We start from the raw sequence: 16,760 nt of genomic DNA, 5'->3' as shown, positions 1-16,760 counted from the left end.
TATTTTAATGAAGTCTATTTTTGCTGTTGTCTTGTTTGAAGTGAGGATTTTTATCCCTGTTTTTTTTTAGCTCAACAAAAATATAATAGATTTTGCTTCATTCCCTTGCCCCCCACCATTAAAAAAACTCTATGTGGATGGGTAGTGAGAAAACATTTTGTTAACTTAGTATAATTGACTCCATTTTGTTTTCAGCCTCCATTTTGTAGCTAAGTTATTTTCCTATTAGATTATTTAAATAAGATTAAGTTGATTTTCAATAATAAGACAAACACTTTTGTGGTATATTTTGTAAACCATCATATACGTGTTCATAAATAACTGATAAATATGTGTGAACCCTCAGATAGGACCAACAACCAATGAAAAGGTAAACATCATTATTGATAGTTTATATAATAACTCCCAACCAAATTAAGTGGTAAACAAATTAGGAAATAAACCATTGATTAGAACTTGAGTGTAGGGGCAGCTAGGTGGTGCAGCAGATAAAGCACTGGCCCTGAATTCAGGAGGACCTGAGTTTAAATCCAACCCCAGACACTTGACACGTATTAGCTGTGTGACCCTGGGCAAGTCATTTAACCCTCAATGCCCCACCAAAAAAAAAAAAAAGAAGAACTTGAGTGTAGCTAGCTAACCCACCTAGCAAGAATCATAAGAGCTGTCCAGAGTTGCCAGTTATTAGCCTGTTTCTAGATTAAGAGTAGGACAAAGTCATATGTTCCCTTGGATCTGAAAATCTTTCACCCAATGTTTCTTGAGGGTAGTGCTGATTCACAGAGACTTACCAGATGGAAACACAGCCTCTGGCTGGGTGTAGAAGAAATGTTCTAGTGAGCACCAGTATAAGGTTTGATTATTGGGATACCTAGGAATTCGGCTGGTGGTTTGTTCCTGGGGGATGGGGGTGGGGGGCTGATGTTTATATTGCTGAATAGATAATTATACATTATAGTTTATGTGAGGAAATGGGTAATGGTCTCCTCTCCATGAGGCTATAACAGTCACCATTCAAATTATATTCCTCCTTGATCTGTTTTAGGACAAAGGTCTCAGATCTCCTCCTTCCCCTCTGGCAAACAGAATCACATGGTTCAAGGAGCCCTGAGCTGGTCTCAATTAGGTCCTCTCCTGGATTACGTCCATATAAGGGAGGATTGAAGAAATGTCCCTGTGTCACCTTCCCCATTGGCTAAGAACCCAAAGAATAATTATAGAAATACTGCATTCTGGTTAGCTAGTTTTTGCATGTAGATTGTAACCCTTGAGTAATTGACCAGTGATGAAAAAGGCAGGGGGTCCATTCGTGTTAGGGACTAGGGGTTAAAACGGGGCCTGTGAGCCCCCATTCTTTACACCCACCAGCTGCACACTGGGTTGCCCATTCTCATGAGAATGACAATAAATAAGCCTCTGACACATCACCACCACTGAGTTCCAGAGAATTATTGAGCAGGAGTCGTTTTCCTCACTTTTTTTTTTGGTGGGGCAATGAGGGTTAAGTGACCTGCCCAGGGTCACACAGCTAGTAAGTGTCAGGTGTCTGAGGCCAGATTTGAACTCAGGTCCTCCTGAATCCAGGGCCGGTGCTTTATCCACTGTGCCACCTAGCTGCCCCCCATTTTCCTCACATTTAATAAAGTTTTATTGCATGCATTGATGAATTTAGTGTTTCCTCAGACTAGTGTCTCACTAGTCAGCATAAATAACACTAAGTTTTTGCACTGTCCATTACAAGATCTTTCTGTTTCAAATGTGCTACTTATAAACAACATATTGTTAGATTCTACTACCATCCTCCATCTTATGGGTGAGTCCAATCCCACTGATATTCACAATAATTTATGTGTATTTACCTGTATCCTATTTATTTTTTTCTCTCTATCCCTCCCCCCCTTTTTTTTTACAAAGAAGAATGAGAGAGGAAGAGAGTGCTCAAGATTAGATATCTATTTCTGATAGAATCTACTTCTATTCTATTCCTCTTTTTTCTTCCTATTGCCCAGTCCCTGTTCTCATCTTTTATTTTCTTTTATTCTTTTCTTCCCAATTCACCCTCTAAAGTTGGAGTTTGTTTTTCTTTTAATTAATCCCTCAATGAGTCTACCTTCTCACTTAATTTCCACTTCCCTCTTGTTTCTCCTGATTCCTTCCTGAGTTTTATGACTCTTTTTCTCTACTGAATTTAATTTCTATACCAAACATGTGTGTGTTATTCTGCCCTCCTTTATTCAGCTCAAATGAAAGTAAGGGGGGCAGCTAGATGGCACAGTAGATAAAGCACCAGCCCTGGATTCAGGAGGACCTGAGTTCAAATCCGGCCTCAGACGTTTGACACTTACTAGCTATGTGACCCTGGGCAAGTCACTTAACCCTCATTACCCTGCAAAAAAAAAAGAAAAAAAGAAAGAAAGAAAGAAAGAAAGAAAAAGTTGGGTTTTTTCCAATGAAAGTTTCATGTGCATATTGCTGCCCTGACCCCTTCATCCTTGTTTGTATAATCTTATGCAAATCAATTAAATGAAATAGTAAGGTCTCCCTCCTCTTCCTCCCTCTTTCTTCCCTAATATATATTTTTTCCATCTCTTTTTTTTTCTTCTTAAAATGATCAAAATATAGCAAAACTGCTCCTAGACCTTCTGTCTTATTTACTTTCTCCTTGAAGACATTAGGATCCTGAAAGGACACATTTCTTTCTCCCCTATTAGCATGAAAATATTTCATCATTATATAATCCCTTCTAATAGGACAGTCTCCTCCAGGGTGGGCTGATTCAGGGTACTTCCTGATCACTGCCTTCCTGGTTCAAGACATGTCTGAGCTCTCTTGGTTCTAAAGCCCCAGTCTGGGGTCAAAGCAATACAGCTGTGGGACATAGGTATCCTCTCTGTCTCTGTCTCTGTCTCTGTCTCTGTCTCTGTCTCTGTCTCTGTCTCTGTCTCTCTCTCTCTCTCTCTCTCTCTCTCTCTCTCTCGTTTTCAATACACCACTGTTTCCTGGTTCTCCTCCTACCTATATGACTACTCTTTCTCAGTTTCCTTCACTTGATGTTCATCCAGCTCAAGCCCACTAACCATGGGTGCCCCATAGGACTCTCTGTCCTGGTCAGATAAGGATCTCTTCTTCCTCTATATTACTTAGTGAACTCATCAGCTCAGAAGGATTTAATTACATTTCTATACTGACAATTCTCAAATATATCTATCCCAACCCAATATCTCTGCTGACCTCTAGACTCAAATCTCCACCTGTCTTTCAGATACCTCAAACTCATCATTTTTTTTCCCTAAACCCTTTTCCCTTCCAAACTTCTCTTAAACAATAGAGGGCACTGCCATCCTCCCAGTCCTCTAGGTTCTTTATTTGACTCCATGTTGTTTAACATTTTTCTTAATGACTTGGTTAAAGGTATAAATGGTATGCTCATTAGGACTCAAAAATATTTTGATAGCCAGAGCTTTGGACTGAACTTTATAAAATAAAATTCATTAGAGATGATCAGATAGCAATTTGTATGGAAAAATTCCAGGAGTCTTAGTGGACTGCAAGCTCAAAATTCATCAACAATCTGATATAGAAACTAAAAAAATGATTTAATGTGAGCATGGGCTGCAATGAGGGTTCTGGTTCTCAAAAATAAGGGAATGAGGGGCGGATAGGTGGCGCAGTGGATAAAACACCGGCCCTGGATTCAGGAGTACCTGATTTCAAATCCGGCCTCAAACACTTGACACTTACTAGCTGTGTGACCCTGGGCAAGTCACTTAACCCCCATTGCCCCGCAAAAAAATAAATAAATAAATAAATAAGGGAATGAGGCCCTGATCAAAAATCATGTGGAATATTGTGTTCAGTTTGGGGCTGCACAGTTTAAGAAGAATGTTGATAAAGTAAGGTGTATGCAGAGAAGGATAACTAGGATGGTAAAGACCTTGAGTTTGTGTTATATTATAATTAATTGAAGAAACATTCATCAGTGTTTAGCCTTGAGAAGAAAATTTAGGAGGTAGATCAAGAATTGGATGGGACCTCAGAAGTCATCTTCAACGGACATATTTTGCTGATGAGTTAACTAAAACCTAGGGTAGCAGAGTGACTTGCCCTCAATCACAAACGTACTAAGCATTAGAAGCTTAAGTCTTCTAACTTTGGAGTAAGAATTCTTTCCCATGTACCATGCTGCTTCTCAACAGCTGTGTTCAAATATCTGAAGGGCTATTGTGTGAAAGAGGGATTAGAATTGCTCAGTTTGGCTCCAGAAAGCAGAACAAAGAAAGTTAAACCTGATGCCAGGAAAAATTTCCTAACAATTAGAGGCATCCTTATGTTGAAAGGCTTGCCTCAAGATGTGATGGGTTGGGGGCAGCTAGGTGTCACAGTGGATAAAACACTGGCCTGGCTTCAGGAGGACCTGAGTTCAAATCTAACCTCAGACACTTGACACGTACTAGCTGTGTGACCTTGGGCAAGTCTCTTAACCCCCATTGCCCTGGGGAGAAAAAAGATGTTATGGGTTTCCCCTACTTGGAGGTGTTTTAGCAGAGGTTGGATGGTCACTTGTCAAATATGTTGTAGTAGGGATTCTTTTAAATTATGAGGTGGACTAAATGTCCATTGAGGTCCCTTCCAACTCTCAAATTCTGTGATTTTGTGATGTTCCCATTGAGTCTTAATTGGGTTATTTCTTGGAGGGAGGGTGTTGTCATAGGGTGATAAAGATCAAGTTGGAAGACATCTTAGATATAATTTTGTCAGAAGCCCTCATTTTACAGTTTAGGAAACTGAGCCTTGGAAAAGGTTAAGTGACTTGACCAAGGTCACAGAGATATTGTCAGAGCTTGGATTTAAACTCAGATCTTTTGACTTCAATTCCAGCACACTTTCCATGATTTCTCTCTGTCATTTGTGCTTCACAGAAGCATCTTTAGTTAGCCCCTTTTGGAAATTGGTCTAGCTTATTATCATGAGTGGTTCCTGATACTGGGAATGGTGTCAGTCCAAGTGGTAGTAGCATATATAGTTCAAAGCCAGTCTAGCCTCTCTCAACATTCTCCTCACCACCACCACACATACACAATCATCGCATATCACAAACTTTTCCAAAAGCACATATATACAATATCTTCTTTTGGATATTGAGTAGAAAGTCAATCTACTAGTGAACGAGCAGAACTGTCAGGTTTGACTTTTCTTGAGAGTAGGAATGAAACACAGCAGAAAAAAGAACTCCAAAAGGTCAGAATGATTTCAAGATATATTGGCTTTTATATGATATGGGGAAATGGGATTTGGATGAAAGATGGTGAAAAGTCAGTCAAAGAAGGTGTAGGATAGAGTGAAAAAGAGATAAATTCTACCAATTCTCTTCATAGATAAGGGGTCAAATGGGAGAGACTCAGAGAAGAAAAACATTAGCTTTGTCTAAGGCCAGAGGAAGGGAAGAAAGAGTAGGTTGTAAATGGCATTTTTAAATGCCACTGGGACTTTTAAAGTTTAAAAACCTACAATTTTGTTTATATGTACAGAGAAAAGGTAGTCACCAGGCAGACCCAGGAGGGAATAAGTGATATAGATTAATCAGGGGTAGGTCACAACCACAAACACTAATTAGATTACTAAACCCTTCCTCTCACCTCACCCTAAATACATGCTTAGCCTTTCTAAATGGCATGCTTCTCACTCCCTACAGCTTCTGCTTGACTCCCTCTAGAAGCATCTTTATTTCCTTCTCCCAATTTGTGCCATAAGGTGAGCATTGGCAGCTGCTTTGGCCTTCAAGTTCTTGGCCTTGGCTATGTTGAAAAGGATATTCATGATGTTGGTAGGGACATCAAGGGACAGAGTGAACTTAGCATGCCGGTCACTCTGGGCCTTGTTCTGGTATAACTTCCTCTTTAGCTGTGCCTGGGACTGGTACTTATACCTGGTGCCCTCAATCCCTGCCCCAATCCCACCACTACCCCCAGATAAAGTCCTTTTTTCCTTGTCCTCTTCATCCTCTTCTTTCTCCTCCTTGCCCTCCTCCTCAGATGATAGTTCCTCACTGGGAATGTAACCAAAGCTCCTCTTGCTCAATGAGGACCCATCACGTAGCTGACTTTTAGCCCCAGATATAGCTGTATTAAGACAGCTAAAGATGGACTCTGTCTGGTAGAGCTTGTGGGAGTTGCCTGTTCTCGAGGTTCCCAAAAGTAGCAGGAGGAACAGAAATTGAGCAGGAAACAGCATTTTGCCCTGTAGTGGGGAAGAAGGTAGAACAAAGATGAAAAGGAAATAGGATGTTATTACAGCTCTGATGGCACTTATGATATTGGCTGTTTTGTGGTCAGAAGACTAAACCTCTAATGCTGATCAGCTGTAAATTAGTAAACTCTTAGTTGCAAAGGGTCCTGAGTAAGAAAAGGTTTGTACTACTGGTGGGGATGTTCCATATAAATAAAAATGTTCCATATAAATAAAAGGCAATGCATTTTGAAATGAGTCATTTGTCAATTAAATTCGCATTTGACTACCTCCATGTTTTGTTTTTGAGTTTAACATGGAGGTGTCTACATTTAAATGATGCTGCTGAAAGATCTAGTAAGATCCAGAATGACAGCTTAGGTGGGCTATGCCTTTTCATTCTTAAACCTTAAGGAGAGGAAGTGGCTGTGGCTATGGGAACATTTACTTAGTAGTATTTTGTTCCCTGGATTGGTCATTTGCAATCTGGCTTTTTAAACCTCATTTTTCAGCTGAAACTAATCTCTCCAAAATTACCAATAATCTCTTAATTAACAAATTTATGGATCTTTTCTCAATCTTCATCCTTTTTTTTTTTAAATCTCTCTGTAGCATTTGACACTGTCAACTCTATTTGGGTTTTTGTGGCACTCTTTTCTCTTGGTTTTCCTTCTACCTTTCCCCCAGTCCCTATCAGCCTCTTTTGATTCATCATCCATGTTGCACCACTTTAATACAGTTAACCCAAAGCTCTGTCCTAAATATTCTCTCTCTCTCTCTCTCTCTCTCTCTCTCTCTCTCTCTCTCTCTGTGTGTGTCTCTCTCTCAATAAGTAAAAATACAATAGAACAAGGGTAATGTTAATACACAGTTTTCTAAGTCCTTGTGTGGCCACACACGTTATCCTTATGTGAGATTTAGTGGGCCTCCTTTTCTATTTGAGTTTGACACCACTACTTTAGTCCATATGCTCCCAGTCCCCTCTTTATTTAGAATGGGAAAAGTCTCACAGAAGGAGTTAGCTCACCTGAAGAATTGGAGGCTGGAGTATTTGATGTGTACTGCTCCTAAGGGAATGGATGAATGTGCCTGTAGAAAGGAAAAAAGAACATAAGAGTTCATAAGATTTGGGGTTGCAAGGGGCCTTACACATGATTTATTTCTAGTCCCTCATTTTACTGAAGTACATCAGAAGCAGAGAGGGCAAGTCCTTTGCTTAGGATCTTACTGAAGGCAAATAGAAGAGCCAGGGTTCAAGCCCAGGTGCTCTGATTCCAAATCCAAGTACTTCACTGTTTTAACAAAGGAAAGAAAAATTCATTTTGTGCCACCTTCTACGTAGTATAATAATAGGATAATAGATTTAATATACCCTCTGCCTTTATAAAGGCGCTGTTGGCAAATTCTTTATAACTTATAGCTTTAGGGAGTTAACTGCGCAAGGTTTAGTTAAGTGTTTGAGACTCAGAAAAAGGTAAAAGTCATGTCATTGTCTCTGGGCTTAAATATTTTCATTTAAAGTTTTCCTTGTAGTAGCTAGGTAGTTCACTGGATAGAGCACTGGATCTGGAGTCAGGAAGACCTGAGTTTAAATCTGATTTCAAACAATCACTGGTAGTCACTTAATCTCTGTTTGCCTCTACTGGAGAAGGAAATGGTAAACCACTTCAATACCTTTGCCAAGAAAACGCAAATGAGATCAAGAGGAGTTGGAAACAACACCAACAACAGTTTTCCTGACTGTAGCTCTAATACGTAGCCACTATACCAGTGGTCTCATATAGATATAGATATAGATATAGATATAGATATAGACATAGACATAGACATAGACATAGACATAGACATAGACATAGACATAGACATAGACATAGACATAGACATAGACATAGACATAGACATAGACATAGATATAGACATAGACATAGATATAGTTTTTTTGACAAGGGCCTCTCACAGTAAGAAATTTCTGAGCATGCACTCCCAAGATATGTGTGTGTGTGTGTGTGTGTGTACTACTGTAATGATAATTATATACTGCATAAAACATACAAAAATAGACATTTAAAAAGGATGAGATAAAGAGGAAATAATGTTTAATTCTAGAGTCAGTAGGGAGCTACTGGTTTTTATTGAGTAAGGGACTGATATTGTCAGACTTGAACTTAAGGAAAATAACTTTTTACCACTACAAAGCCTTTACCCAGTACTATGCTGGAGCCAGCTCCTACTAGAGGATTGTCAGCTTTTCAGTGTAAGCATTTACACCTCTGGAAATCGGTAAAGACCAAAAATCAGAGTTTGAATTATGGTTTTCTTGATTTAAGAAAGTGATGGAAAAGGTGTTTATTTATTTTTTTTTTTTTTAGTGAGGCAATTGGGGTTAAGTGACTTGCCCAGGGTCACACAGCTAGTAAGTGTCAAGTGTCCGAGGCCGGATTTGAACTCAGGTACTCCTGACTCCAGGGCCGGTGCTCTATCCACTGTGCCACCTAGCTGCCCCGGAAAAGGTGTTTATAAAGCAGATTAAATGTTAGAGTATGTCATGTGTATATTTTTCCCCAGAGAGCTCATTGTTAAATATTTACCAGCATACCCCTGCCTAGACCCCAAAAAGGTCAAGACAAAAAGACTCATATATACAAAAATATTTTTAGGGACTCCAGTTATCTTAATAAAAAACTGGAATCTAAGGAGGTGCCCATCTATTGGGGAATAATTTAAGAAGTTGTGGCATAAAAACAGAATAGTATTGGGCTATACGAAATGATGAAAGGGATAATTTCAGAAAATCCTGGGAAAGTTGTATGAACAGAACCAGGAAAACTATTTCTCCAATAACAAAAACAATTTTGAAATACTTAAGAAATATGACTAATGAAATGTACACAACTTCAGAGGACCATTGATGAAGCATACTACCCACCTCCTAACAGAGAGGATTGGTTTTGCTTGACTATGCCTATTTGTTGTGATGTTTTTGCTTTTCCTTTTTATTTTAATCAGAGGTGGGAAGGAGAGGTCTAAAGAAATGGATGTTAACAATAATATCTTCAAGGGAAAAAGGGGGAAAAGATAGTCATTGAAACCTTTATTTTAATTCACAGATGAGAAGTTTTGAAAGAAGAACAAATAAGTAGAACAGGTTTGAAAAACGTTGAATTCTATATTTAAAAGGAAGATCAGGATATATTTAATGGACATTCACGGTTTCATGTATAATTCTCATTATCTGCTCTACTTTGTATATGTAAATATTCATTTTATTTTTTCTTTGTTAAGTTTAGGATCTAAAATATTCCTTTTGGTGTATGGAAACATAGGAGAGTGATACTTCTTCAATGCCCAAGCAGCTGTAATTTCTCTCATTCAAGGCTGTGACAATCTATTATTGCATTCTTGACCACATTTTGGTGTACTCTGATTAAGTTAGGAAATCACAGAAGATGATTATAATAACAACCAAGGATTTTTATAGTATTTAAGATTTACCAGGCACTCACAAATATTATCTCATTTGATCTCTACAAAAAACCTTGGAGAATCTATTACAATCTCCACTTTATGAATGAGGAAACTGAGGCCAAAAGAAGTTAAGTTAGTTGCCCAGGATCACAAAGCTACTAAGTGTCTGAGGCTGGATTTGAACTCAGGTCTTCCTGACTCCAAGTCCAGAGCTCTATTCAATACAAAGATGAAAAAGGAGCCATTCTGAGAGGATGCTAGTTCAGGACTGAAGAGGACAAAGGGTAACTACTCACTCACATTTTAGGTGTTCAAAGCACTTTCCTTACAACCCCTCTGTGCATTTGGTAGTGTGGAAATTATTTCCATTTTCATCTGTATGAAGAAACTTGGGCTTAGAGATTTGTCCAAAGTCACATACCTAGTAAAGGGGGAAGTAGGCTCACAAGTGATGTTCTGCTCAAATTCCTAATGGTATAGATGACTCTGGGCTTGAAAGTTAAACTCTGGAAAGACATTAGCTTTTTTTTTTTTTTTTTTACTTCACCATAGTGCCTCACTAAGAACAACTTCCATGTAGGGATTTCTCATTGGGCAGCTAGGTGAATAGAGTGTGAGGCCTGGAGTCAGGAAGACCAGAGTTCAAATCCAGATTCAGACAATCAGATACTCAGACACTCAGACACCTAGGCACTCAGGCACTAGCTATGTGACCCTGGACAAATCACTTAACTCTGCCTCAGTTCTTTTATCTTCAAAATAAGCTGGAGTAAGAAATGGCAAACCACTCCAATATCTTTGCCAAGAATGCCCTCCCCAAAAATGGAGTTATGAAGTGTTAGACATGACTGAAAAACAACTATACAACAACAGAAGGAATTACTTGATATTTGTTTAACCCAAACCTGGGGCAATTTCCCAATTACGTATAACTGAATAAACCAAACATCTAAAGAAATTCAGAATAGTGTTCATAATGACTTTCCTTGCTACTTAGTTCAGCAATCAATCAATAATGATTTATTAAGCATCTACCGTGTGTAAAGCAATAGAAATAGAAAGACAGCAATGAACTAATCCTTGACATTAAAAAAAAAACTTACAGTCTGGCTGGGGGATAACATTTATGCATATGAATATGCAAGAGAGTTACAAGATCATTTGTGAGGAAGACATCAGCAGCTGGCAGAATCAAGACAGGCTTCACATAGAAGGTAGCACTTGAGCTGAGTCTTGAACAAAATTGGGGATTCAAAGAGGCAGAGGGTATGCCAGGTAAAAAAAATACCCAGTCAAATGCATGAAGTACCCTGTGAGAGGAATGGTAAAGTCAGGTTGGCTGGACTGTATGTGAAGGCAAGTAATGTGTAAAAGGTAAGAGGGAGTTAGGCTGTGAAGGGCTTTAATGCCAAAGAAATATATTTCCAATTCTACCAGTACTAGGGATCCACTGGAGTTCATTTAGTAGGAGAGAAACATGATCAGCCTTCATTTTAGGAAAACCTGTTTAGCATCTGTGTGGAGGATGAATTGAAATGCATAAAGGCTATTTTCAATACTTGAGATGAAAGGTGATAAAATTATAAGTTATGATAGTGACTATGTAAGTGGAGAGAAGGAATGGATGTGACAGGTAATGTGAAGTTAGAAACAACAAGATTTGGCAACTGATCTAATTATGGATGAAATCTTAGAAATCATTCTAGTGCAGGGGTTTTTAACCTGAGGGAGTTCATGGATCAGTTTCAGGGGTTCTGTGAACTTGGTTCAAGAAGTATATACATATGTATGTATGTGTGTATCTGTTCACCAGTTTTATTCTCAATTACAAATTTTTTTGAAATTTTATTCTGAGAAGAGGTCCATAGACTCCACCAGACACATATGTGTATCATGATGCGCAAAAAATTTAAGAACCCTTGATTATAGTTCCATCCTTGTATTTATTTTACAGATAAGAAAACATTTCTCTAGCACTTAATTCAGTTATCTTATTGTCTATGATAAAATATTTTTTTCAGGGCAATGAGGGTTAAGTGACTTGCCCAGGGTCACATAGCTAGAAAACATTATTCTTTTGCCTGTGTCTAGGGCATGTACCTGTATATTAGAGAAGATAAATGATTTCTTTTCTGCAGTTTCTCTTCTACATCACAATCTCTTCATGCCTTAATAGACAGTGTTTAATGAGGAAATATACCTAATAAATTCATTAACTGGTGGCCAACTAAGAAGCTTTTAATGTTGTAATTATGGAAATACAATCATGGTTGTAGATACCTTTTAGGTACTTATGTATAAAATTGAATTAAAGATTTTCTTGAAGAGATATATAATATGTAAAAAATAACAAAATAATAAATGGCAACTTACTGTTTATAAATTGCTTTCTTCATAACAATCTTGTAAGGATAAAGTAGTGACAGAATTATTATTTCCATTTTGGAAACTGAAACTCTGAATTACTTGTCCACAGTCACTTAGCTAGTAATTATTGTAGCTGGGGTTCCCATCTAGGTTATCTAATTTCAAATTCTGTGTTCTTTCTACTATATTTTTGCCAAACAACTTTCCACAGATTATACAGGGAGATTTCCAGAAAGCATTTTCCTGAACTCTCCTTCATTAGAATGTGAACTCCTTGAGAAAAAGGTCCATATTTTTTTCTTTCTTTGTATCCCTGGCACTTAGCACAGTGCTGGCACATAGTAGGCATGTTAGTGTCTTCATCTCTAATGAGGAGAGTACAATAGGTGATTTCTATTGTTTCCTCAGCCCCCTCTTCACCTACCCAAAGCTTTTTTTTAGTATTTGGATTAAGGCTAGAGTCTCACACAACTTCTTTCTCTGTTAAATCCTTCAGCTTGCAGGGGGGGTGGGGGTGGGACAGACATCGAGTAGTGGGAAATAGAGGGGGGAAGAGGAGGAAGGAAGGAGTTGGCAGTTTCCTCAATCCTATAGTTCAATACAAAATAATGAAGCAAATAGAATAACTCTTAACTGCCTATCCTGAATTGTTTGATCTAGAAACACTTTACTGTCTTTGGCTAGCTACTTTGTACCTGAAATAATTTTCCTCAGTCTGGTAGACAGGATAGGTTAGTTTGAAACCTAGATTATGTCATCAGCAGTTAGACTGGGATAGGATACAGTTCTGAAATCTTTTCAATTATTAATATTATTGAAGGGAGATGTGGAGGAAAAAGGAAATCAAATACAAAGGAAAAACAGCTCTCCTTAGAAGGCTGGCTTTAACCAGGTGTCTCTAACTTGCCACTTAAAGTGTGACAGTGGAAAACATACTGGAACTAGAATCAGAGGGCATGAATTTAGAACAATGATTCTCCTGCTTATTTATTACCAGTGTGTCCTTGGGTAAGTCACTTAACCTCTTTGATTTTAGTTTACTTATTTGTAAAGTAGGGGGTTAGACCATATGACCTCCTGTCCAATTCTAAATATATTGTCCTAGGACTTCTACTACTCAGATCCCCTGTTTTTGTTAAAGTGCCAAATTGGGAAGATTTTAAGAGTTTTCCTTCCAGCTAATACCCAAATCCTTTGGTGCTATCTGCAAGTTCAGTTCTTCTTAGGTGCTAGATGTGGTAGTCATCTATATGGTCTAATTTAAAGAATGCTAGGAAAACACTTCTATCCCAAATTACCTGTCCTACATATGCCTGAAATTCCCACTCTTAGAGAGACATCCCTCTGGGTTCAAGCAGTGACCATTCTAGGATACTTTGTACTATGCAAGCAATCTTTTGAGGAGTAATATATTTAGTCCCTAAAACTTAGTTATAGGAGGGACCTGGGACAGGATGAGAGTACTGGACCCTGGAGACAGAAAAATAGTGCCAGATGGAGAAGATTTTAGCAAGGAGCCAAAAATACATTTTTACCTACTTCACAGGTTTGACAGGAAATCAGCTCTGTCTTCATGGGAATAAGGAAGATAAGGACATAATAGGTGAACTTTTATTTGGAACTTTAAAAAAAATAAAGCATTTTAAGTTTTTTTTTCTTTTTAGTCTTTTTGTAAAACATATGTGGAATCAGGTTATTATCACACTTCTAAGAGAAAGTACAGTGTAGTGGAAAGAATGTCAAATTTGCAATCAGTGGATTCTCTGTTCAAAGACTGGCTTTGCTGTTTATTGCCTGTATAAATTTGAGCAAGTCTCTTTACCTATAAAATAAGGGAATTTTATTAGATTACCTCCAAGATCTTTTTCAGGTCTAGATCCTATGATACTATGAAAATTTCAGGTCTAAGAAGATAGAAAGGAGAGATATTTAATTAAGCAGTAACAATTATTGTCTGGTAGGGCTGAAGTGAAATGCACATATATCCTGTTGCCTCTTCCCTGAAGAAGGTCAGCATCAGGGAAGTGGGTATATTAGGGATCTAGTTCATTCCTGAATGTGTAAGCTAATGAGGTTCCTGCCAACTCTCAAATTCAGTAATTCTGTATTTTTGTGCTGTTTAGTAGCAAATTGAGGAGATTGAAAATCGGATCTTTCAGATAGTGCTAAGACTTCTTGGACATGCAAACCTTCACCTTGTCTGATCAGCTTTGCTGTCATTCCTGATATCCCCCTCCTTTTGGTGCACCATTGGAAGGAACTGTCCTGATGGATTTTGTAGAAAGACTCCCTGTTTCCCAAGTTTCGAAACCAGAAACAAGGACTACATGTACACAGATGGTTTGGCTCTCAGTTAAACAAATAGACCTTCCACATTTTTTTTTCTGATCTTGGAGTTGCTATTTCTCTAAGGGCAAAATAACCCTGCTTTTCCTTCAGGTCAACAAATGAAATGACAACTTTTGTCCTCTGAATAGCTTTCTAGTTTCCTAGTTTCTTATTATTTGAAAAAGAATTACCTCTGTTCGGTGGGGCTTAGTCAAAATGCCTACAGACATTCATGTAGGTATACACACCGCTAAGTAACCTAAGATCTCACCCTTGTAAGTTGAATCTCACTTGGTGAAAATGAATTTGCATTTCAGAAATTAATCCCAAGTCATATACTCACCAATAAGTTGACTATGCTCCAGAGGCTCGGCCAACAGTAGCAGAAAGCAGATTCAGGATAGAGAGAGATGATGCATCAGAAACATTCATCTGACATCTGTCTGAACTTATGTTGCTGTCATGGTCACCAGCTTCTCTTTCTTGTGTTCTTCTTAAGTGGGCTGTGATATTGTCTCTCTATGGAAACTGCGTTATTCTCTTGTGTATATATATATATAAGTGATAGATCACGGGGTTAGATCATAATTCCAGATGTACTACTTTCATTTGGATGTGATTTCATTAAAATGAAATCAGAACAAGGTGTTCACGTCATGGAGTTATCATTCCTCTCCTCAGTCCTTTCTCTTCCCTGCTGCCCTCCCTCCCTCCCTTGTCCTTCCCTTCCGCAACCAAGTTCATTGATAAAAATGCTTTGCCAAAGTAGGAAGCAGTGTTCCTTTGGAAAGTAGAGAGCTGTGCTGCTGAGAGTGCATTAACTAGCAGCAGCTTTGCCTACATCCTTTCATCTAACCACTTATCTCTTCAAGGAAGATAACAGATCAAGGAAACCTCAAGAAGTTCCCTGAGATTATAGCCTGGACTTAGAGGCTTATTTAGCTTTGCAGGACCATGGGGCTGAGTGCTGGTGCTAGATGAGTTATTGAATTGATTATTGAATTGATTTTTGAGGGCAAGAACTATATGCTTTATACTTCTTATGTTAAAATGAATTAAATTTAATTCTTCTAGACCGTGTCTAAAAGACACTGTTATGAACATGTTAACTATACAAGAAGGGACATGTGGTTTGGGTTCATTGAATCAGAAGAGTGAAGCTGGGAGGGAAAAATGCTAGTTTAGACAGTTACACCTGAATGTGAGGATCAGAGAGAAAGCTTTGAGTGTCAGAACTTCCCTAAGGGCAATACAATCTGAATTGAGGGATTTTTGTCTAGGGCAATGCCAGATCCTGTCCTATGTGTGGAAGCATCAGCCCTAGCTAGAGAGCCAGAAGCACAGTAGAATGGAGAAATCAGCAATGGTCTCATGTAGGAGGTGGCATCTGAGCTGAAATGAGGAAATCTAAGAGGCAGGGATGATGGTGATGAAGGAGTGCATTCTGGATATTCAAAATGCAAACTTAGCATGCTCTTTTGCCCGTTTCTTTTCAGCTGTAGTCTAGCGGTTTGACTCTCTCATGCACAGTGTTCAGTAAGAGACAGTGATGCAAGGAAAGAGACCTTGAGGTCATCTCCCTACTAAGGCCATGGAGCCCTGTAAAAGAGCTTTTGTCCTTGACCTCTGCATTTGTTCTTTTCCATTTTAGGTGAAGGGACTGGAGTCTTTGATCTTGTGAGTTTTAAAAGGTCAGGCGGCCACTCTTGCATCTTAGAATCCAGGTTTTCGGCCATCAGAGTGTTGATGCCTTAAGGAGCCAGGGGCAGGCTTTGGACAACAGTGGATAGAGTTCTGGATCTGGAATCAGGAAGACTAGAATTCAAATTTGGGTTCAGACACTTACTGGCTCTGTAAACCTAGGGAAGTCACTTAACCTGTCTCCCTAAGCTTCTTCAATTGTAAAATGGGGATAATAATAGTACCTCTTTCCCACGGTTGTTGTGTGGATCAAATGAGATGATGTTCATAAAATACTTGGCACCATGATTGGCACATAGTAGGCACTTTAAAAATGATTGTTTCTGACTTACGTAAGCTGATGCAAAGTGAAATGTACTGTATACAAAATAACAGCAACATTGTAAAATATCTGCTGTGAATGACTTAGTTATTTTCAGCTCTGAAGGACTTAGGAAAAATGCAATCCATCTATAGAGAAAGAACTGATGGCATCTGAATACAGATCGAAGCATAATTCTTTTGTTCCTTTTTCTGAAGGTTTTTTTGGTTTGTTTTCTTTCACAACCTGACTAATGTGGAAATGTTTTGCATGACTACACATGTATAACTTATACTGAATTGCTTGAGTTCTTAACCGGGGTGGGGAGTGAGGAGGGAGGGAGGAAGAGAATGGAACACAAATTTTTTTAAAA

The 16,760-nt window shown here is 38.5% G+C and overlaps 1 protein-coding gene across 1 annotated transcript; it reads right to left on the bottom strand.

The window, feature by feature from the left end:
- Window positions 1-5,346: 5,346 nt before the first annotated feature.
- Window positions 5,347-14,891, bottom strand: UCN3 (urocortin 3). Its single transcript, XM_043968890.1, has 3 exons — window positions 14,729-14,891; window positions 7,253-7,314; window positions 5,347-6,237 (listed from the first exon to the last, which is right to left on the bottom strand). The coding sequence occupies exon 3, from the start codon at window positions 6,229-6,231 to the stop codon at window positions 5,722-5,724; it is 510 nt and encodes a 169-aa protein (XP_043824825.1). The 5' UTR covers window positions 6,232-6,237; window positions 7,253-7,314; window positions 14,729-14,891; the 3' UTR covers window positions 5,347-5,721.
- Between the last annotated feature and the right edge of the window lie 1,869 nt (window positions 14,892-16,760).

The sequence above is a fragment of the Dromiciops gliroides genome, chromosome 5, assembly GCF_019393635.1.
Source record: "Dromiciops gliroides isolate mDroGli1 chromosome 5, mDroGli1.pri, whole genome shotgun sequence".
In the NCBI taxonomy this organism is placed as follows: Eukaryota; Metazoa; Chordata; class Mammalia; order Microbiotheria; family Microbiotheriidae; genus Dromiciops; species Dromiciops gliroides.
Note: the sequence above shows the minus strand (reverse complement) of the source record. Positions and strands in the feature narration are given on the sequence as shown.